The following is a 24,132-nucleotide window of genomic DNA, read 5'->3' on the forward strand; positions in this document are numbered from 1 at the left end:
GAACCAATGAGGTTTGTTCTCACGTGTCAAGCAGGTTTGTTTGAGTTTCTGTTTGCTGATCAATGTTTACAGTATATGAATAAAGAGCCTAAATTGAATCTATGACGTGATTGTGTCTCTTAGGAAAATTTGGACTAAACTGCTTGATTCCTATATGGATTAGTTTTACAAACTCTTTATGAACTTTTTGAAGCATCAACGTGGTAGTTGATGCTTCAAGAGCTGCCAACCGAGGGACAGAAAATGCTCATATTTTATTAAAACGATCTTCATGTTTGTTCTGAATATAAACGAAAGTCTTACGGGTTTGGAACGACAAGCGAGACATGAGAGTAAATAATGACAGAATTTTCATTTTTCGGCAAACTATCCTTTTAATCTAAATAGTATTGCATTATATAAGAACACAGATCATGGAGTGACATACTATGTTGGGAATCTGACAAAACATAAAAAAAAAACTGACTTCAAAATTACAGTCAACCAATCAAATTAAAGTATTTCAGAGAATTGTGAAGCAAGCGAATTCTAATTATATCACATTTTTTATAGATTCAAAAGGTCATTTAGCATTACCTAATGCATTGTATTGCATGTGCTGCAGTGCAACCAACAATCCCACAACTTTACCCAAAATAACCTGATTAGGTTACATCCTTTGATGTGCACTTGTATTTAACTGGCGCAAGTGCTGAGTTAGGACTGGGATAAACCACTGGGGTGGCTTGCTAGTCTGCAGGGTTTTTTTAAAGAGAGAAGTAAGGAGAGGAGAAGTATATTGGCTTGCCGTTTAAAGCCTCTGCTCTTGACCTACTTTTCTTTAATGGAGATTCTGAGTGCAAAAAAGAGCTGTTTATCAGACGATGAAAAGCATAATGACACAATTTATTTATTCAAAGCTGAGCAGCCAGGATTGAAAATGCTGACCCTTAAGGGGGGCTGGTGGTCAGCCTCAAGGTAGGGATGTCAAATAAATGTTGAAAAAAAAGTGCTTTTTATGCATTTGCATTTCATAAGGCTTATTTTGCTCACTTTTTAATCGTCCAACGTGATTTATAAGAAAAGGTGTTGAGAAAATGGTTAGAGATGCGATGAAGCACTGGCACTCTTTGAGATTGCTCTTTGGAGAGTTGGTCACTAGCGAATCAAAATTAGTTGAAACGAGTCAAATTTAACTGGTTTAAATACGGTTCCTTCATATTGTTGGTCCTTAGTGGGTTGAGCAGGTGTGGGGGTGGGGGGGTGGGGTCTTCACAAATTCAGTGGGTGGGTACGTGCCGAGCGTTTGCAATTAGAGTCATGTTGTGCTCATGAGGTCCATAGAACTTCAAAAAGAATTATTCAGGCCTTCCCTTTATTTGATTACGGCCGGTCCCCTGACTTTCCCTTTGCCAGCAACCACAATGCATTTCACCAATTAGCTGGTGCACCTGGCCACAATTGATATGTTGTCAGAGTACTGCGCTCAGTGCAGAATGCTTAATAGTTGCATCTCAATACCCAAATTATTCACTAAAGCATATAAATATTTGATTCCTGTACCCTGTAGCTGTGTATTGGATCTTTTTTTTTTTATTATTATTCCAACCTCCATAAAAACACAGATGTTTTATATAAATATTTTAGGTCATCAACTCTTCTCTTCCCCACTTTCTCTCACTCTCTGTATCCTTTCCTCATTTACTATTTGAAACAACTATTAGTATTTTAACACCACAGGAAAGCGGCTTCATTGAAATGCAATGAAAACTGCACAGAAAAGGCAAAGTTAACTAATGGGCTCAAATTTTCAAACGAATGCAAGATTAAAGTCAATTGAATCTCCCATTGGGTTTTGACTGAAACCCTTTGAAAAGGAGCCCCGTAGTGGTTTTCTGAAATGAAAAATAGGACTTGTTCTAAAATATTAATAACATTTTATACCCTCATTATGGCAAAGCAATTACATTTATTCAGAAACTTACTTTTGATTCTACCTTGAGGTGATTCGCACGCAGGTAATGCCACCCTCAGCTCTCCGAAGAGTCTTCTACGCCGCCCGTTCTCCAAATGTACTGCACTGACGCACCAGAGGAAAGGATATAATTTAATATAAGCCAAATTCATATTTGATCTGTGCATTGTAAGTGAGAGCTCTAATACTCCATGTACCGGTGGACCGTCATGAATCTCCAAGTGCGAACGTCAAATCTGGGTACGAGACAATTTCTATTCTTCATGCTTGTCTAGAGGGGAATCAGAATTAGAGATCCGAGGTGCAATAAAACAGTAGAATAGTGCATAAACCTTTCGGGAGTGCATAACTAAGTTCCGTATGAGTGTTTTATATCAGTCTTTGTGCACTAGACATCTCCCATCAACTAGTCTGGCCTAGTTTCCCATAACAGACACCATTAATTAAATATATTACACAATATGCGCCCTCATAGATATAAATGAAGCATGCGATACAAAAACAATTCAGAGAGGAGATTAGGCGGAAAAGTTGCATTTGTTCTCCTCTCCCCCCAAAGCCCCCAAAGTTCCTCCCCGGCTCTTCAGAGGGTTTTAGCATCTCTCGAATCGCACTCTGCAATTCTACAAAAAGCAGCACATTTGCTGGAGCTCGCACACTTTCCAGACGACGGTGACAGGGAGGAAGATTTGAGACTCCTCTCTCGTTCTCACTACAGCGCACGCTCTGCCCGTAATGGGGTAGAAGTCATTAAAAACATCACTGCAGGCCTAATTAAGACGGGACATCTGGTCTCTCCTCAGAACGGATCGCAGGCGAGTACAAATAACTCCTCCATGACAAGTTGAGAGGTGTCATACATCTCAGTGATCGTCAATCAACAGGGGACTTAGGCAACTCTTTCATCGTTAACGAGCGAATGCTTTGTTTCCCCGTTATAAGAGAAAACATTTTGACAAATTTCAAAAGGGGGGTTGGAGGCAGGGTGTCTTCTGTCATTTTTCAATTCCCCTTTTATGTTGCTGCCAATTAGTTGGTGTAAACTTTAAGTTGCCTTTGACAATGATGATTGTTGTATAGAAAATACCTGTACGATGGCGGATCTTCTACAGGTTGGTCCAAGAGTGACAACAAGAAGGAAAATGAAGATGGAAGATCTGCGCTGGTTTTTACGAAAGCCCCGTCAATAGTCGTTTTGTGTCATCAAGAGGACTTTTAAACGTGAATTTCTCGTTTAAGTAAACATTGTTCATTTACGTATAGCATACAGCAACATTTCTAGGTCAGCGCAGTCTCACCCCAAAAAGTCATATAACTGACGTTTTGGGACGTCTTTTGACCATACGTCAATATTCGCCTTTTTAGGGCCCCCTTAAACGTCGGTAGATGAGGTTATGGGATCCTAACTCTATACCCCAGACCTAAACCTAACCCTAAACCTAACCCGTCACCTAACTGACATTAAAGGTAAAGCGTCAGTTGTATGACGGCCCGGGATCGCCATCTACCGACGTTTAAGGGGGCCCTAAAAAGGCGAATATTGACGTATGGTCAAAAGACGTCCCAAAACGTCAGTTATATGACTTTTTGGGGATGAGAATGTGTTGTCTTGGAAGCATAAATATCAAATATACCAAAGGAGCTGCATGACTATAGCTTTCACTGAATCATATCTAGTGTGAAACTATGGTCTACTCATCTTGTTAAATACACTGAAAGCTGCTAAGATGTTACCCAGCATCATGTACATTTGGGATCCACAGTTGCGGCCTTTGGTGATTCAATATGTTTGGGTATTTGTCACTCTTTTATGAGATTAGAGAGCTAATCAAACATTAATACGTGGATAGGAATTCACAGCATGCTAGAAAAACGATTCCACTTGCAACAAGGCAAAGGGTTAAAGTTGTACAACGCAAACCCTCCAAGAAAAATAACAAAAATACAAAAGATGGATAAAAAAGTAATAAAGAACAAAGACAAAACAACCAGACCTAGTCAGAAGCTAAGGGAGACAATGCATGAAAATAATTGGAGCCCAAGGGGTGATATTTGTTCTCCTGAAATAATAATTACTCTTATGGACTATGTGCAAACACTTTAACACTAAGGGAGCAAAAAAAAAAATCGTATCAATAATCATTTCTACAGCAATGCGGCCAAGCTTTCTCTATGCATCACTATTTTTGCACTCAATGCACTTTGCCGCTTTGATTTTTTCACCAACATCACCTTACATTAAATTAGATAAATCATAGAAGCAGAATTCTTAATAATAGAACTGAACCCTATGAAACTTCAGTATGCTTCACAGTCTAAAGGCGCTCTCCAGCCCTGATTTTGTATAATTCTAATCAGAACCTCGCCATCTTTTAGATAAAACAGAGTAGCAGATAATGCACTAAAAAAAAGCCTATCGAGTCGAAAATAAGGCAATTTCTATGTAAATCGGCAATAAAGCAGAACTTTCCTAACTGCTGAGGGCAGTCGCATTATTGACATGCGGGCTTTTCGGAAATTGTTTAACTGCTTGATAGCAGGTATCTTGCCAGATATTTGCTTACCTTTCCTCTTCCATTAATGTTCCCACTAATATTAAGCCATCTTCCGTGCACACGAACAGACGCCGCTCGCTGTTTAGCATCTGATTAGCGCCCAGTAATTCTATCTCCACCAACGACTGCGCTGTAAGATTGCCCGCAATATTATCTGCAGGATGAAGCATATCCATCCATCTCGAATTGAACTCTGGGATGCATTATTGATTGACCAGCGAGATTGTCTCAGGAAAATAAGTGCCACTGGGTTATAGTTTAATATGGATGATAATGCACAAGCGCCTTGGTGAACCATCAAAGCTAGGTCTGTTTTCATAGGTAGCAGTGGGCTTCTTTTATGAAGCTTGAATCTGACTCATGCTCACTCTTTGTTTGACATAAAGTTAAGTTTCCACAACTTTGAAATGAGATGATAAAAGAATTCGGGTGTCAGCGGTTCTCTTATTGTAACTAGGGCTTATATTTCCCTGCAGGCCTCCTGGAGGGATTATGATTATACAGTAGATTAACACTTTTATCCCTATCTGTGAGCAGTAAATTATTGGTAGATGAGACAGAAACCAACAATATACATTGTATTCAAGTTAACCCTGTTGACTTTTAACCCCTTGCCATCCGTCTTAGAGGATAGCCTACTGAAGATGATGTCCCCACTGCTAGAAACAAATCTGATTGGATGGGATTTCCCATGTAATTCTATACTGCATGTGCCTGCATGCATGTGTCTGTGAATGGCGGTGTAAGCTTAAAATATAAAGGTTAAACCGTTTGAGTGAGAACTAGATGTTATAATATTAAGCATGTGCGTTCTGTGTAACCAGTGAATGCCAGTTAATTCAGAGTCAAGGTGCATGGACACGTCTTGTCCCCCGGCTGAAATTTGTTCTCAGATTCCAATGGACACAAACGAGATACCATTCGTTCAAAAGTCAAACAAAGCAAATTAGAGAGGCGGAAATGTAACAGTGAGTGTTTAACCAAAAATGAACATTCTGACATCATTCGATCACCCACACGTCGCTCCTAATCTGTATTATTTCCTTTCTTCTGAGCTAAACAAAAGGGAAAATTGTCCATCAAATTAAAGCAAATAGGGCTGTCTAACTCCAATTCCACACACACACACATATAAGTCTTATGGACTGCTTTTATGGTGTCTTCTGTCATTTTTGAAGTTGTTTTTCACCAAAAATCATATCACTTAAAATAATGCTGTACTCTATGGTCCTTTTGTGAGTTGGCCCTAAGATAATGTGTTTTCATCACTCAGCATATGCACAACCTTTTCATTTAAAAGATTTGGGAAGAAATATAAAGAGCAAATGCAATACATGCTATTACAATGTTTTAGCTTCCAATGGCAGATTGCACAAAATATGATGATCTCATTCTCATTTCAGTGTTTACTGTCTAGGACAGCGCTAAAGAGCATTCTTACATCACAGAACTTTGCTCTTGTCGAAGTTCTCAAGGCATTTACAGTAGCTGTGGGGCATTTATTTATTCATGTTTTTTCCTTTAAATATTCACACAGTGCAATCTGTTAAGACTCATTGGCTGTCTCCTGAGCACTGTCCGGAGCGATGCAGAGAAGAGAGAGAGAAAGGGACAGACGGCAGTTAATTATTAAAAATGTCAAAAATAATCACTAACTCCTTGCAAACCACCACTGTCATCAAACCTGTAGCGAATATCTGAATTCTATTCAGGAGGTCAAAGGCATAATATTGGAGCCACTAATAGCAATGCAACAAAAACTCTCGCAGATGCAGTGAGGAATGGTTTTGTAAGCTGCTACAGAGAGGCTCAATAAATGACGGTTAAAACATGACCTCCATCCTACCGACATATGTTGTAACTGAAAACTACTTTCACCTCTATTTTCGCTGCTTTGTGCGTGAGATGTTTCAAGGTGGCCTCATTTGAATCAAGGCTGTCATAGTGCTTGAATTGGAAAGGATGTATGAAATCTTAATAAAACCCTCCACCATGGGCTGCTTTTTATGAAAACACTTCATATCTCCTTTAAATGCCATAGGAGCTTATTTAGTGACATCATTGTGTCTCTCATTTTAGGGTTTTGTTAAGCTTTTTTTGTCCTGTGTAGCCTTTTGTACACATTTATTTGATTTCTGTATACAATTTCCTGCACATTTTTTTTACTGCTTGCTCAATTATTCACAGTTTGAATGGATGGATGGATGATGGATGGATGGAATGATAGACACACAGATGGATGGATGATGGATGGATGGAACGATAGACAGACACAGATGGAAGGATGGATTTGGCCAGAAGGATATGTACCAACAGTACATGGATGGATGGATGGATCGATGGATGATAGACACATGGACGGATGGATGAATGGACGGATGGATGGATGACAGACACATGGATGGATGGATGGATGGATGGATGGATGGATGATAGACACATGGACGGACGGATGGATGGATGGATGGGTGGATGGATGATAGACACATGGACAGACGGATGGATGGATTGATGGATGGATGGGTGGATGGAATGATAGAATGATAGACAGACAAAGATGGATGGATGGATGATAGACACATGGACGGACGGATGAATGGATGGATGAATGGATGGATGAATGGATGCATGGATGATAGACACATGGACGGATGGATGGATGGCTGGATGGAATGATAGAATGATAGACAGACACAAAGATAGATGGATGGATAGACATATGGACGGATGGATGGATGGATGATAGACACATGGACAGACGGATGGATGGATGGATGGATGGATGATAGACACATGGACGGACGGACGGACGGGCGGATGGATGGATGGATGCATGGATGATAGACACATGGACGGACAGACAGACGGACGGACGGATGGATGGATGGATGGATGGATGGAAGGAAGGATGATAGACACCGATGGATGGATGGATGGAATGATAGACAGACACAAAGATGGATGGATGGATAGACACACCGACAGATGGAAAGATGGATGGATGATAGACAGATGGATGGAAGGATGGATGGATGGATGGATGGATGATAGACACATGGATGGATTGATGGATAGATGGATGGATGGAAAGACACCTGGAGGATGGATGGATGGATGGATGAATAGACTCACTGATAGATAGATAGATAGATAGATAGATAGATAGATAGATAGATAGATAGATAGATAGATAGATAGATAGATAGATAGATAGATAGATAGATAGATAGATAGATAGATAGATAGATCTAATGAAAAGATAGAGAAAGAATAAGAAGTAATAATTAAAAAAAATCTGGTTTGTATGATGTTCACTATTCAATAAGTGAGAAAACAGAATCAGTCCATGTGTCGCTATATCCTATCTTGTTCAAGTGCATCCACTGAAAGCAAAACTAATGGAATTCTGTGTGGTGGGCTGTCTGCCGTTTTCTGATCACTAGAAGATTGCACTATTGACCAAATGTCAGGCGCAGAGAGATGCAATGATTGAATAAAAGAGTATACATAATCGAAGGCGAGAACTCTGCCAGGGCCGCCTTCTGTTGCCTCTCTAACTACACCCTGGGAAATTCTCAAAAATCATTACCCCTCCCATCACCACAAACACACATGCTTGTAGCCACACACGCTGCTGTCATCCCACCTCTGCTCTCTCGTGATGCGCTCTTGAAATGCTATTTGTTTTTCTCATTAAAAGCAAATTTTATATACGTCTCTCTCGTGCACGTCACATATCTCATTCCAATGCATTTCTGCCCTGTTGCCAACAAACTGCAGCTTGGTATCTTGGTATCTGAGGACATGTTATGAAATATTTTGGGCCCAAATTAATGTGCTATTACTACAGGAGGACCGAGGTGAAGATGACAGAGAGCCTCAGGATATTTAGATCAGAACCAGATTGGTTACCGAAAGGAAAAGTGGGTGTTGACCCCTGGAGACCAATACACCACCCCCAAAAAACATAACTCACAGAGGGAGGAGGAGGCGGCAGCTAACAGATTAAATTCTGATTAGGGAGAAGATGCCCAGAGGAATTTATTGGTCACTTGAGAGGCTGAGTGATGTTCTACCAGTCTGACATCTGCTTGAACATGCTAATGACACTGTTGCATTTATAAATGCAACACAAATGTGGCAAATGAAAAATGTATTCCCTCAAAAGAAAGATTTTTCCCCCCTAGTTCAGTTCTAAAGTGATCCAAATCTGCCAGAGCTGTAATAAATTACGTCCTCTCAGGAAAAGAATGGATTTTTTAAGGTTTTACCTTATGTTCTGTATTTTATATCTATCCTGTAAAAATACATTTGCAAACAAAAACGTGTTAAACGGGCAGTTCACTTAAAGGAAAAATTCTGTATATAAATTCTGTCATCATTTACTCACCCTCAAGTTGTTTCAAACCGGTATGAATTTCTTTCTTCTGCTGAACACAAAAGAAGATATTTTGAAGAATGTCGGTAACCAAAAAGTTGATGGGCCCCATTGACTTCCAGTATTTTTTTTTTCCTACTATGGAAGTCAATGGGGACTATCAACTGTCTGGTTACCGACATATCTTCCTTTGTGCTCGGCAGAAGAAATACATTTTGGAACTTGAGAGTGAGTAAATGATGACAGAATCTTAATTTTTAAGTGAACTATTCCTTTAATGAAAGTTTTGTCATTATTTACTCAGCCTCATGTCGTTCCACACCCAAAAGGCTTTAAAGCAGAAAAAAAAATGTAATTGCAAAAATTGAACAGGTTGTTTGTTTTCATGCATATTAACTTCAAAAAGGAAACAAAAACCTATAAAAAAGTAACCATTTATTTATGTATTTTATATCTATCCTGTAAAAATACATTTGCAAACAAAAGCGTGTTAAACGGGCAGTTCACTTAAAGGAAAAATTCTGTATATAAATTCTGTCATCATTTACTCACCCTCAAGTTGTTTCAAACCTATTAATATTATTACATTTATTAATATGTAATAATTCAATGTAACCATTTCTTTATTCACTGGTAAGTCCAGTGGTTAAATAGCCAGACCATTGAATTCAAGAACTGGATGAGATTTGTGAATAAATCATTCAGATCAAAGAACAATTTGTTCAAGAATCGTCATTATTACATTAAATTACTTATATCATATAAATATAAATATTACATTCATTTATGTAAATTAAATTCTAAATGAAATATATATGTATATATATATACAACCTATTTGCATTATGGTGCTTTGTTATCCTTTTTAAAGCTTGAAAGCTCCACACCAGTTCTTTGTAAGTGTATTGAAAAAAAAAATATTTGTAAACTTTTTTCAATTTAAAACAGAGCGACAGGTGAACGATGAAAGAATCTCTTTGAATGTGATAGCAGAACTTTTTTGTCGCACCTGTACTCTAACAGAAGACACAGTTCTAGTCCCCACTCCCCCTCCAACCACTTGTGCATGCAATTACACCTAAATGCACTAAAACGATTGACTGAACCATGTGAAGGGCATTTACTTTTTGTGAAGCGTGACATAATCGGAGAGGTTTAGATTTCTTTTTATCAGGAGGCCCAGGTAATGATGAAGGCCTGGGATCCTTTCAGAATTCTCATTTACAGCTAGGAGAGGAAGGCCCCATCTGTTCTGTGGCAAGGACCCTTCCAGCAATCTTTGATATCACTGAATGCTATTAGCTGAGGAAGAGGCTGGGCTAATGGACCTTTAAGAGCTCATTTATTTGAAGCAATTATTTTGAGGCGACCCCTTTTTGGAGTTGAGCATTGCCCTCACAAACAGGAGGAAGATTATGCCATGTTTGGAGGAGAATGCATTTGACTGAAGGACACAAGGAAGTAGAGGAGAAGGATGGAACTCATTTCATGGAAACAGACTAGAGACCCACAAACAAGCACTCAATGTACCCTGATGTCAACTCCGTTTTCAGTATTCAGAAGCACAGGTTTGAACCACTCAGTTTTTAACAGATTAACATTGCAATAGCTAAAAAGAAAAACAATCTCGAAAAGGAAGGAACTGAGTCAGCAGCATTGCCTTTACAGTGGGCCCGGCCTTTACATCAAAATGGAGATTGAAGAACTCAATGACGCCTATCATATGTCTTCTACTGCACAAAGGCATTAATACGTTGGATGTCTTTGGCCGGTTCTGACTCCAGTTATGTTTACACACCATATAGGGGAACATTTTGCAATGGATATATTTTACATTTCTTTCAGATAGAGTATATTGTTTATAACAGTTTATTAAGGAGCCAAAAATATCAAATAAAAAAAAAAGAAATTCTAAGGCAATTCTGAGGATGAATACACAAATCTGTCAGTTAAGCTCACTACAATGTCCGCAGAAGTACTAAACCCATAAGGCCTAGCAGAAAATAATAATATGAAAATAAATCAACTGTTAGATTAAAAAAAAACTGTGATGGCATTTTCCCTATTTTTGTATTTTAATATATAAATATATATAAAACAAATGTTTCCAATGTCATTTTTTTAATACTTACAAATACATTTTTTTTACAAAAATGTGTGGGACTATGATTCGAGCAGTGAAACAAAAGCTAATTTGGCATGTTATGAGTTCCAGGAGCTTTTCTTTTTCGCAACACATTCAGAATCTCAACAGATCGACACTCGACTTTTAAAATATTGCCAGAAAGAACACTAAGTCCCTTGCTGATCATAAACGTCTCTTTCTCCCTCCCTCATGACGGCATTTGAGAATATCACTCACTATGATATGAAAGAACCAAAAGCAGAAAGAACTTTGCAGTGGCTTCAATACATGACATTCCCAAAGTAAGAAGATCAATCAGCTCTTTTATGATTATGCCACTTTCATTGAATGTTTCAATCTACCAAATATAGACAACCTCTGTAATTTCCTCAAACCTCACCCGCAAGAACCACGAGTTTGTGATATACTTTTGTACCTTTTTAAAAAAAAACAAAAAAAAAAAACCTTGCTGTATTCTGAGATCAGACAATGAGCAAGTGATGCAATATCGTGGCCTGGCGGACTCAGTAATGTAGTCAATGGTATAAGTCCTACTGCAATTTAAAACTGCTTATCCGAGCTGAATCCAGATGGGAAATCACTCCCAAACAGTTTTCTCTTATAAGCACTCGTCAGGGCTTAGCCAGGGTGGTGTTCATCTCCGCACAGAGGATGCGCAAATCGCTTTAGTAAAAAAAAAAAAAAAATGCAAGGCCTCATGAGCCATTTGATGAGACGCTGGCTCATAGGCCTCTGTCTCCTGCCTTCAATTTGGTGGGCCCAATGCCTCAGCTCAGTTGCCCATCCACTTCCATTTTCAATATTGCTTCTATCATGGCGAAAGAGTCTCCGCAAAGACAGACAGCCTCATATTGGAAAATAATGGGCCTTGAACTACCTGGGCTGTACAGTCTCACTAGACTAAACTACTGTTTTGTTTTTGGTGTTTCTTTCTGTTCATGTGCCATTAAAGCATTTGCATTTCTTGACAGAGCCAAAGATACATTCACTCCACTTGTTTTCGCATGTGATAATTCAGCACATTTGAAGAAGGTGCACCTTAGATTGGGATACTGTGAAGATGGCGTCAGAGCAATCTGAACTACAATGGGGCGCGATGCGAGAGGAGGGAGTTTGAAACGCCTTCCTGCGCCCTCCTGAGAACGGGATCCGGTCTGATCGTCGCTGGAGGATTAGTAACTATTCCACCGGGTCCCCTGACATGCAAAGAGAGCAGCCAATTAAAAGATGAAGGAGGGGACTCGCACGTTCCTACACCAAAACACGGAAATAAATGAAAAAAGGGAAAGAGCGAGAGACGTAGAGACAGGAGGGAGATGTAAAGATTCTCAGTTTGCTTGTACATCAACCCCGTTTTTGTCGCTGTGTACCATATGAATCAGGGAAAAAAGCCTCAATCCTGGGTGGCTTTGAACCACCAAAAGAAGCTTGAACTACACGCCTAATTTGCAGCTTTATGCCAGAACACATTCCCATCAAGCTCACAGGGGTTGTGACATGAGAAACCAAATTCTAAAAAAGGGGGGAACGGGTGCGTCATGCGAGTCTGCCGGATGTTTATAACATCCTTTACCTTCCGTACTAAGGTCTGCTCAGGATAATGACGTTAATAGTCACCTGGCTCCGACATTTTTCATCACTTTGGATCTGATGGTTCCTCACCTCCCGTGGGATTATGGAATACTGTGTTAGCACTTCTGCATACCAGGGAAGGATACATTCACACACCTGACTTGACTCTGGACCTTTGGCGCGGTTTAATGATGTCACGTGCTTGTGTAACAGCCATCGAGTGGATCGTAAAGAGTGACAGTTGCTCTAGCCACTGTGAAATGTGGCGATTAGCCATCTTAATTAGCTGTCGTCTCCAGCTCAAGCCCCCCCTCTGCATGATGGAACGTTGTTCTCCAAGGATCGATCACAGCAAAGCGGAGACAATCGTCTTTAAATCCTTTTTTATACTCCTCCTCCAACTTACATATTAGAAAATAGGTTGCAAAGTTAGTCAAGGCTGTATGAGAGATTCGCCACAGTGGTACAAAATATTAGTGACATATAAAAGCCACTTCAGCTGATTTTCCTTTCAATCTTACTCACTTGGCCTTACCTTGACAACACTAAATAGCATGGAAATAAGTGTAATGCTTTGACTATCTCTCTCGTGTTTTAAGCCTATGAGTTTTGGAACTCACCAAATTCGTAGTTCTTGCTGAGGGGAAGGTTAATACTTCGCATTCAAATAAGAGAAGTGTAGGGGCTTAGAATGCCACCTATTGATGTGCAGAAAATTAATTTCCTGATAAGTATTTTTTGAAAAGCTCACCAAAGCTTCCGCACTTTATTCCATCTCATTTTTGTAATGAGGCTATTGTAAGGCCCATCTGTGCACGCTTTAGTTCATCCCATAGACCTCACCTTGTATGTTTTTGAGTCAATTAGCAGTGGGTAAGAGAATGAGCTAGAGGCTAATGGCACTGAACAGAGAGGTGATGTCCTTCAATGTTTCGAATAAAGGGAGAGACTGTACTACCTCAAAGCAGATGGAGGATGGGGCCGTCATGTCATTGACTCTCGTGTGCTGATCAAGGTTTATCTCCCCCTCCTCCAATCGCAGGATTAATTATTTTAAGAAATGGCACAGCGCTGATCTCAGATCAATGTAAAAGGGCAACTTTTACGGTAGCAACACCATGTCATTACACTGACTGACGCGTGTGGGTGGGAAAATTGCAGCAAGAGCGCAGGAGAACATCAGTGACATCAATCATTGCTTCATCTTGCCAATTAGTGCTCCCAGATATACACGCAGATGAAATCAGAGCCTCATCTAACTGGCTGACAGACTCTGCGATCAACCCCCCCAGCCTCCAAAACAGCATCAGCAACACCAAAACTTCACAACGAGGTGTCTGGTTTTGTTCCTGGGCCTGGAGTCATTCAGCAAGACAATGTTGTTTGCATTTTTTATACTCATTTTATTTACAATCAAGACAGAGCAGACGTGATTAAGACAACGTGGGCTTTGATACAACAATTAATTTTATTTGACAAGCTACCCATTGGCATGCATACCAAGATTTTGACAGTCATGGCATTGACTGCTGTGTCAAAATCACAAGGAAACAGAAGGGGCGGTTAAGCACACTCTATAGTTAAAGTAAGCTTTTAGTTGTAGTAACATTGCCCAGACAAAGTGGATTAACAGTTAGTAGTCCACAAATTTGAGTAGTTTAGTAGTTTTTGTTCATTTTGCACTAGTGGTTGTGCTAGAAATGAAATATTTATTTGATTATTCAAAGACAAACCTTGGACTGCATGAACTGGCCCTAACACATATACACCAAAAACTGCACTTTTTTTGAGTAGAATGAAAATACATTTATACTGCAACTCATGGCATGGCATCTCTTTGCTATAGTGTGAATATAACAAGTCTTGTTAAAGACTGTTTTGTGTAGTACATAAACTAAAGGTTCCATCACAAGCGAGCCTCCATTTTACTGTCAACTGATGCTCAGCATTGCAATCAGGGATTGTCGGCAAGAGATTAAAAGATATTTTCCTCTTCAGGCGGAGTAAATTGGCTTTGGATTAAGGCTGATTGATTGCCGCAGAGGTATACAGCAGTTTGTTTGAAATGCGTAGTTCCAAACACACAAGTCATTTCAACCAAGCTACTCAAGGAAATCATGCTGGATAGAATCAATAGATATTATGTAGCTGGTACCAGTATTGCTCAAGGTTATCATTAAAGGCTTGTAGAAATATTATTCAATGGCTCATCATCTTGTGCTTTTAAAAATGTGTGTGTCGGCCAAACACTCAAAAGGCACTGACTGGTCTATTGACTGTAAAGGCTCCATTGTGATGGAATATTTAATTGGAATGCATAGTGACCTCCAAAACTCCAAAAGTGTCAAGTGACAGAAGTGTCAAATTATGGGCTATATGTTACTTGGATTCTTATGAAATAACTAAAGCTGATTCTGTGCAAGGACAGGCAACTGTTCTTTAACACATACAACGTTTAACAAACCCTAACAAATAACTTGTCGCAACTGTATGTAGCATAGTGACATCCCAAGACGTCATCTAACTGACGCTTTTGACCATACGTCAACATCCGACGTTTTAGGGTACCCTTTAACGTCAGTTAGATGACACTATCCTAGGGCTTCATCTAACTGACGCTTTACCTTTAGCGTCAGTTAGATGACGTGGGTAGGTTTAGGAAGTACTACAAGTATCCAACCAGCCTTGAGGCAGTCCAGGAACGCCGTCCTTCTGCAATGGAGTCACGTTGCACTTGGATATTCTAGCTCTCAGACTGGCCTTAACAAATTAATTGCCGGTTGAATTAAGTAATCTCCATTGATTCCCACTGCGACAGTATCTCATGGTTTGGGTATTCTTTAACTTCAAAGGTGTCCCCTCAGGCCCATTACTAAAGGTGCTTCTTCAGACTTTGCTAAGGAGTCTCTATTTTTTGCTTTAGTTGTCTCTCGGCCAAAAACTAAAATTGGTCTACAGGGCAGAGAAGGCGAGGTTGGGAGTACAAAAGTTGTCATTAAAAACTAGGCATCCCTTGACCCTAGTTGAGGGTCACCTATCTGAAGCAATTATTGAGTATCTCTTAAAGGAGAGGCTCTTGGTCATTAGTGAAAAGTCACATGTGTCCCTTTGTGTCCACTGGGAGCAGAGAACTCTAGGAAAGCATGTGGAATTAGATTAAGGCTGAATCTGTACCAGAGTCAATGGGTGCTTACTAGATTGTGGAAGTATAGTGTGGGTTACTTAGTTTGGAAAAGTTGATGAGATGTGCTGGATGAATATAAAAGGTGCACGCTTTGCAATCGCAAAGCTAAGCCACTAAAATAAGGAAATAAAACAACAAATGCCTGGACACTAACACATGCTATATTACGACTGCAGCCAATGCATACTATAAAACCCTAAATTGGTTCCATCCGATCAAGATCATCTCTCTTTATGTAACCAATTTTTAAACCGTGGGTAAAGCGATGTTTTACTCTTGTAAATTTGGTTACGACCATTTTCAAGTCTGTGTAATGAAACCCTGCTTCTGGTCTACAGTCTGAAACAATGCGGTTTTAGAATGTAAAGGCCAGTTGTTTATTACTGATAACAGTGTTTGTTTATTAAACATGCAGGTGCTTTGTACTGTCACAGAAACTCAATTTTTTGTTGAATCTTGTTTCGGTTTGAAGTGGGGAAAATCAATATATCAACCAGTAACAGAAAACAGGTTAATTGTAGAGAAGATAAATATAGTCAGAAGTCAACAGGAAAAACTGGACACTACATTTGGGAGTAAATAAGCCAAAATGATACACAAAAGGTCATGTGCTGTGTTAGTCTAATCAAGGATACTGACTGGAATTTTTTTAATTTGGATTCGGGTTGGCTGAACTTTTAACAACGCTTGGTTTGGAAGTGAACTCTGAGAAACGGCGCTTTTCCACTGCTGGTACGGCTCGGTGCGGCTCTGCACGGCACAGCTCGCTTCGCTTTAGCTCGGTTGCTTTTCCGCTGCAGTTACCACTTTAAAGTTGGTGGGATTTGGTTTCTTGTGTCGATGTCAATTGGTCGCAAATACAATGACGCTGGTAGTGACGATTCTGTCTGACCAATCAGTGATCTGCAGTGTTTCATGTCACATTTAGTACCGGTACAGTACACTTGGAACCTCAACAGACCAGGTACCATTTAAAGCCAAGTCGTACCGTACCATGCAGTGGAAAAACGCCAAAGCGTGGCGTACCGAACCAAACGGTACTGTACCATGCAGTGGAAAAGCGCCATAAGTGGTGCTTCATGCATCGCTAACCTATTGACGGTGTACAATGGATCTACTTTGCCCTCAAAGTTTCACTAAAGTAACCACACTTTGAATGAATACTTCCTATAATCAAAGAATGTGCATAATCATTCCAGCAATAAAAGGCACTATGCATTATATCGGCTCTTGAAAGAGTTCAAGTCATGGAAGTAAATTTACAGACTGGACCTCTTTGAACATTAATCAAACACCTGTAAGGCATCAAAAGAAAACAAAAATCACATATTATTGCAATGTTTGCACTCTCGCAAAGCTCCGCTGCCTACACGGTCATGTCGAGTTCACATCACAAACTGTACATGATCTAGAAAAATGTACGCAGATGATTGGCACCAGGCGCACCCAGCCCTGCTTCCTCCTCTCTCTGTGTGACGAAACAGTCTCCTCTTTTAAGTGCGTAAGCGTGACATTCTCATTTCCCTAAAGTGCTCTGTGCTTTAGCACGCCGGATAATTAAGCGGGTGGAGGGAGTGGCTCTGATTATAAACGCTGCACCATCTCTGCTCACCGTTCACACCACCTGCCTCTCTCCCTTCTTCACTCACATTCACCATCAGTGGAATTATTAAAGATAAAAAGGCATTGTGCAAAAAAAAGAGATCCTCCCCTGACAGATATTATCATTACAACCTTTTATCAAAAAGTGCAAACTTGTTTTTTATCCATCCGTCTCCCCCCTCCATATGTCTCAGGCTTCATCCTTCACTCTTTCCCTGGGTATTTGAGCAGGGAGAGAAAATGAGAACCAGAGAGAGAGGGAGAAAGAGAGAGAGAGAGAGAGAGAGAGAGAGAGAGCAAAAAACGAGAGGGGAAAAAAAGCTAGACTGAGCTCTGTCAATTGGAGTGAGTGCACTACTAAGTCTGGCTTCACTACAAAGGTTAGCAGATCTGACTGTCAATACTGTCAGAGGAATGGAGTCTTAGGGAAGGGAGGGAGCAAAGGAGGTGGAGACACGAAGGTTAGGTGGTGGGGGAGGCAGGAAGGTTTGCTTTGAGAGAAAGAGATACTTTGATATTTCGGAATGTTAGAAGGGTGAATGTGGAGAACTGGAGGTTGGGGATCTAATTACCGGGCCATAATTGGGGGCTAGGGAATAGGTTGCCGTCCTCTCAACTCGCTGCAGATCAATTATGTTAAGAGAACATCTGTAAGTAGAACTTAATGAGGTCCATTAGAGCAACATGCGCTGCCTTCCCTAACGGTGCTTGTCAGCTTCTTGGATGAGCTGGAGTGTGCTGCTAACTAGGGACCTGGTGAAGGTGCTTAAATAGGCGAGGAGACGTGCGGGCCGGCTCAGGTCTGTTTTGCTTTGCTGCCAGGGAGGGAACGAGACCACGAGCGAAGAAACAGCCGTCGTGGGGAGAAGGAGGGGAGTCTTTTTAGAGCGGGAGCGAGGAGGAGTTGCACTGAGGCGGGCTGCACGTTTTTAACCCGCTCGCCTGGAACTTGACAAGGGAACCGGCTATATTTGAACTACCATCTCGTCTTAATCTGCAACTTTTCCTCGGTACAGTATCTTTCAATCAGATTTTCTCTTCTTCAAACATAGTCTGATCTGCAGCCTCATTAAGCAGCTTGGAAGCTCTTTATTCGTGCAGCGATTTAATTTGACCCTAAACCGGAACTAATTGGTGATGATTTTTTTGTTCTAATTAAGGTTGTTAGGATAAAGGATCTCGGGATAATTTCCAACTACTTTGTTTTCTCTCTTCAATAAGGAAACGAAGAGTTAGAGCCGTTTGCGTACATTACATTGTGAGTGGCTGTGGTGGGTGCGCGAGAGCATTAGATTCTCTTTAAGTTACTAGCAGCGGTTTAAAACTGGGATTAAGTTGAAGCTTCCGTGAAATGAATGTTCGCTGGAGATGCTCAAAGGAGGCTTAAATCCGGGTAAGAGTACCAGGAAATAAATTTTCTTTTACTCCAATCATCCCTGAGAAAGATTTTCCTCCCTTATGAAGCCCTGTAATTAAACTCCCGCTTTCATTTCTACCACAAAAACGAACCTGCATTCCTCGTGCTCGGATGAAGTGGGGTGGTCGTCTGATCGGATATCCCTCTCTTTGCTGACGTTATATTGCAAGTCTGTGTGTGAAAAAGAGAGAGAAAGAGGGAATAGTGAGTGAGAGAGCTAGAGAGTGAGGTGAAATAATAAGCTGCTCTTCATTTTAACGACGTCCGTTCGCCAAGACTGCGCGCGCTTCCCTCCGCGCGGGCTAGACTGTTCCGCGCGAGCTTCACGCAACGTGACGGAAGGCTGTGTTCACCTCGCGCGGCACAGTCTGATGATGGCACTCTCTAGCTCATCACCTCCAATAATTCAGATATCTTCGGTGAATAATTGACGTGATAATGCGTGAGATGAAGTGGTGGCGGGAGGGTAGGGAAAGAAGGGGTTACAGCGTCCCCTTCTCTCTCTCTCTCTCTCTCTCTCTCTCTCTCACACACACACACACACACACACACTCGCTCCCTTTTACTCAGCTTAAACCGTCTCCCCCGCAAATTGCATGATTACCAAGATAGCCCGCTTTGAAATAATTCAATCCATGACAAAACCTAATTACTGGCAGGTAATACCCTGTCAGCTTTAATGCATCTCATCACTCATAATGGAAGCGAGGAGCATTTTATGACCCATCTCATTACTGCTGTATTTTAGGCAGAGAGTGATTGGCATGGGGCCACAATCTTACCACTACTCAACTCTGTTACCATCAGTTCTATGTCTCCACATTCTCAGTTTAGTCACTTCCAAACTGGGCTGACGATAAATTACTTCTTTTTTGGCCATGACAGAAAATAAACTCTACTCTGAGTGTGTGATTATGTTTCCTTTTCTCTCTCTCTCTGCGTGTGTATGTGTGTGGGGAGGGAGGGTAGGTGGCACTGAAGGCCTGTGATTCATCCTACCTCGGTAACATGGGCATCAAGCAGTGCTAATTAGAGTAAACAGGTGTAACCAATGGGCGAGGAATAGCTTTAGAAACACAGGCTGAAAAAGCAACTGTGAAATACAGTTCTCTCTCTCACACCTTCACATATAGACAGTTAAAAATTGTATCCAGGTATTCATGGACTTTGATCTTGCAGGTGCACAGTGATCACATAGCATGGAAGTTCAATAAGGGAAATGTTCATTGTTTGGCCTGGGGTAATACAGATTTAGGCCTATAAGTGGAGGCAGACAAAACACTTTCAGACAAGATATCACACACAAAGTTCAAGATACCGTAGGCTTATTCAGAAGTCATCGGATGTTTTTTGTTCCACTGCTTTAGATTACGTCAATTTTTCATTAACTCAATCAAGACAGCTCTATCCTATATCCTATAAACAATTATTAAACAAATCACTTAAATAGTGAATGAATTAGGTGTGTTGATTTCATAGAAGACCAAAATATTCCTGGATTTGAGAAATGATCTGCACCTGGTGTGCTCAGCGGTGTGCAAGTCCAATGGCATTCATACTGTATTTTTCTTATACTCTTAAAATGAAATGTTCCTCAGTGGTTTACTGCAGCTCCTTGTGATCAGCAAAGTACATGTTTGTCATTATCAAGAACCATTTTTTTGTTTTAAATAATACTTGTTTTATTTATATGATTTTCTTTTATTAAAAAGTTTCTGAAATTAAATGGTTCTTCATGTCGGCAGCATAATGGCTTCTAGTTCCTTTAAAGCACCAGATGGTTTCTTAAAGAATCAGAATAAAAAAAGTTATTTGTGAAACTTAAGGTTCTTACATAAAAGTGTATTTATAAGAGTGTATTTGCCCGCATTTAGAGGCAGACAATTAGGCTACTAGTAAAACTGACAGACACGTCTGATAGACACATTTATCTGTTTTACGAATTACACCGGTTCTGCAATAAAACACTAGCAGTGCGAATTTGATGCCGAGCTTCTAAGAGAGAGAGAGAGAGAAAGAGAGAGAGAGAGAGAGAGAGAGAGAGAGAGAGAGAGAGAGAGAGAGAGAGAGAGAGAGAGAGAGTCTAAACGTGTAGTACAGAGCTCATAGCATGTTTGCGCGCACGTCTCAGAGAGGTGAGCATTAAGTTTGTGTTAGCGAGCGCGCGCTCCGTTACTCCGGCAGTCGGTAATAACCGAATGACCTTTTCCTCCTCGTGTAATGTCTCACTGGTGAGGGATTGGGTTTGAAGATAATAAAGCTAGGCTTCACTATTGCTCGTTCCTCACTCAGTGATGGGCAAGTTGTTGTGAGCCTTCTCAGAATACTCAATACATGACGGCTCGCGCGAGAACACCTGTAGCTTTTGGTGCGAACAACTACTCGTAGTTGATCCATGTGGACCTCATTATTTTCAACCTGAAGATCACTCTTATCCGCGGTGCAATGTCAGATTCGTGAACTTTTGCTTCGAGGAATATTGAGTTGGAGTCGGTGCTCTATTTAAGTTAACCTTCCGCATAACTTGGTCAAGAAGGTGAGTGTGTTGTGCATTAATTGTCTTTTCCGAACGGATTTGTTCTCATTCTTTTGCTCCTAATTACACTGCAAAACTAATTGCCTAATCAGCCGAGTTTGCTTCAAGTGGTCTTTGGTGTTTAATAGTATAAAATGCAGTGTGTAGATGCATCGCATCATTTGCGCATGTGAATCTGTGATTCAAATTATTTCAGATAAACCAATTCAGCAAAATCAATGTTAGGTGTGTTGTCATTTTTGCACATTTTAGAGCAATGGAATATAAAAATGTTTCTTTTACTGCAACGCTTAACATACATCCAAACTATCTGCAATTTATCAAATATAAACGACAAACAATAGACATTAACTCAATAAGACAGCACTGGATATATAGCATACTACGTAAAGGATGTGCATGAGCATAATAAGCATTTTAATATAGGCTATGTTCTTAATTTGCATTAAAGTTTGTAATTTGAAAATATCGATTAAGTCGGGGATCCAGTGGTCTTTTTAAAGCTTGAAAGAATTTGAAAAGGGTGTTGGTAATGTGATCGAGGTTGAATTCGTGTTTACATTCTGAACAAATGTAGTTCGCAAATGCTAGACAAAATATGATTTCGTTTTAGTATAGGCTAGGCGAGTTCCTGTTTGTTGTCCCTTGTTTACATTCAACTTCGTGCCTTTTACTGTACGTGCACTGAAATAGGCGAATAGCGAGAGGCACTATAGGATTATAAGATTACGGCGCGCGCGAAGGGGTAAAGCATATGCCTTTGTCATCCGCTGTCATTTGTTCGCCGCCACTTGCCTCGCCACGGCTGCTGGTCGATCTAATTTCATAGTCGAGCACTGTTGTGACAAACGGAGTCTTAACAGCGTGTGATGCTGAGCGATAGCGGCTCGCTCTTTCTTTTTTCCTCCCCTTCCGTGTTTTGTTGATTGGTGTTTTCGACGTTTTCACTCTTTTCTGGCGAAGCGAGGTGGATTGTTACTTGTAACAAAAGCGAAGCACCCTCGCGCGCATACAGCTGCTCACTTCACGCGCATCTTTGGCTCGCGCCTCGTCTTGTTGCATGGTGTTTCTGGGAGCCGAAGCGGGTCAACCAATGCAGAAAAGGGAGAAAAGTTTCGGTAAGAGCTCTGTTTTGCATCATATCAACGTGTGTGATGTGTTTAAATGTGTGGCTGAGTAGTTTGGATTTTCTATGCGTATAGCGCAGTTTTGTCTTACCCGCATTTTACTGAAGCCAAGCATTTTCTTCATTTTTTCTCCCCGTGTGTGAATTTTCGTGGTTTGCTTAAACAATTGTACATAATGTTATGGTGTGCCGTTGCGTATCATTGTGTCTAACACGTTAACGGTTTCATTTCGTCATTTTGTAAGCTGCAAATCTTATTGGCCTTTTCCGTGCACTACGCTGCCATGGCAACAGTAATTAAACTGATAAGAGGGTGAAATGTCAGCATCTCCGGCTCGCGCAGCTGTGATGTGAAATCAAATTGGTACTTTGCTCTCGCTGTTTGCCAAGTCTAGCCTGAAATTTCCCCTTCAGTCTGCGAACAGTGAAGCGCACAAAGAGCATCGTATCACTATGCGAACGGGACATAATGAAAGATCTGACTCAGTGAGCGAGCAAAGACAAAAAAGGACACTCATGTCCCACACCTAGGGACGAGCATTTAACGATTTTTGTTGCGAAGTCCATTGCGCGTAACGATCCCGAATCATTAACGTTTCCATTAATGATTGAGGAAAAAATATTTCGCGAGAAACTGCTATTCGTTTAGCATTTACTGCCCTTAGCAATCTATTGCCAAACCACGAGTTTCAGAATCGATATAACAAATAAGAAAATACATTTATTTCAGTTCTTTTAAAAGATGGGTTTGCACAGGCTATACTTTTCATAGACTTCTCAGAGGCGGCATGTGGTGACATTTCATTAAGTATTGATTTATTTCTTATGAAATAGCCATCACTCTGGGTACAATAACTCATAATGCGTATTTGTATGTACATCTCATGACATTCAGTCAGTAAAGACACTGTTTTAAGTCTCACGAGCATTAACACATAACAGCTTGGTTCATTCCGAGCCGAACATGACGAAAGTAATAATCAAGCGTCAGGATAAATTCAGTAACAGCTCGTACTGATTCAAAAGTGTGTTTGAATCGCTGAAAGAACCGGCTCACAAGAGTCATTTAGGACTCGGACTACACTCGTTGCGGTGCATGTTTTTGATTCACTAAAAAGAACCGATTCATAAGAGTCATGCGTTCAGGAATCGGTTATGTTGTAGATTCATAGAACATTAGTGCACTATCAAAGTAGTTCACTGTTCTGCATCAGTGGAAAAATCATTTGGTTACTGTATTTTTAAAAAAAATGGATACCTAGCTAGGCCCAATTCCAGTGTGTTAGTCTTTTGTTCACTGTTTGATATAAGAAAATCAATGAGGCCCCGGACATTAGAGAAAATGAAATTGGACATCCAGGCTTTTGGATTGAAGGGCTAGTTAATTTGTCCCATAATCGATTCATTTGGAACCAACCATGATTGTGGACAGAGGGGAGTCGAAACTCTAACTTCTTTGGCTTGGTAATAATGAGAGGCGTGACTTTGTTGTGTTAACCAGGCGAGCTGGGACGGTGCGGATGAGTGGGACAGAACAAGGATGCATAGCAGAGGAAATCAGCCGTGTGCTCCTCTTACAATCCAATCCAGCCAATTAAAAGCTCAACAGCCTAAACACAATGGGATAAACAGTGTGGCGGTGCTACCTGTCTGATGTGCCTC

At 40.6% G+C, this 24,132-nt stretch overlaps 1 protein-coding gene and 1 long non-coding RNA gene across 5 annotated transcripts in view; one reads left to right on the forward strand and one right to left on the reverse strand.

Moving 5' to 3' along the window:
* The window catches only part of LOC148965169 (uncharacterized), a 39,276-nt gene that overhangs the window by 13,556 nt on the left and 1,588 nt on the right, over positions 1–24,132 (reverse strand). Inside the window, exon 2 of the long non-coding RNA XR_016149741.1 lies at positions 18,901–18,979. This is a non-coding gene — a long non-coding RNA (uncharacterized LOC148965169). The remainder of the gene's footprint in view (positions 1–18,900; positions 18,980–24,132) is intronic.
* lmo3 (LIM domain only 3) overlaps positions 18,463–24,132 on the forward strand; it is a 43,176-nt gene continuing 37,506 nt past the window's right edge. The window contains exon 1 of one of the 4 annotated variants that reach the window (XM_039668202.2): positions 18,463–18,784. In XM_039668202.2, the coding sequence (XP_039524136.1) occupies positions 18,760–18,784 (25 nt within the window). In that variant the 5' untranslated portion in view covers positions 18,463–18,759. Of the gene's footprint in view, positions 18,785–20,906; positions 21,345–21,943; positions 22,463–24,132 lie in introns of those variants that run through there. The other 3 variants (XM_039668200.2, XM_039668199.2, XM_039668201.2) reach the window with 3 other exon arrangements.

This window comes from Pimephales promelas, chromosome 24 (assembly GCF_988280905.1).
Source record: "Pimephales promelas chromosome 24, fPimPro1.hap1.1, whole genome shotgun sequence".
Taxonomy (NCBI): domain Eukaryota; kingdom Metazoa; phylum Chordata; class Actinopteri; order Cypriniformes; family Leuciscidae; genus Pimephales; species Pimephales promelas.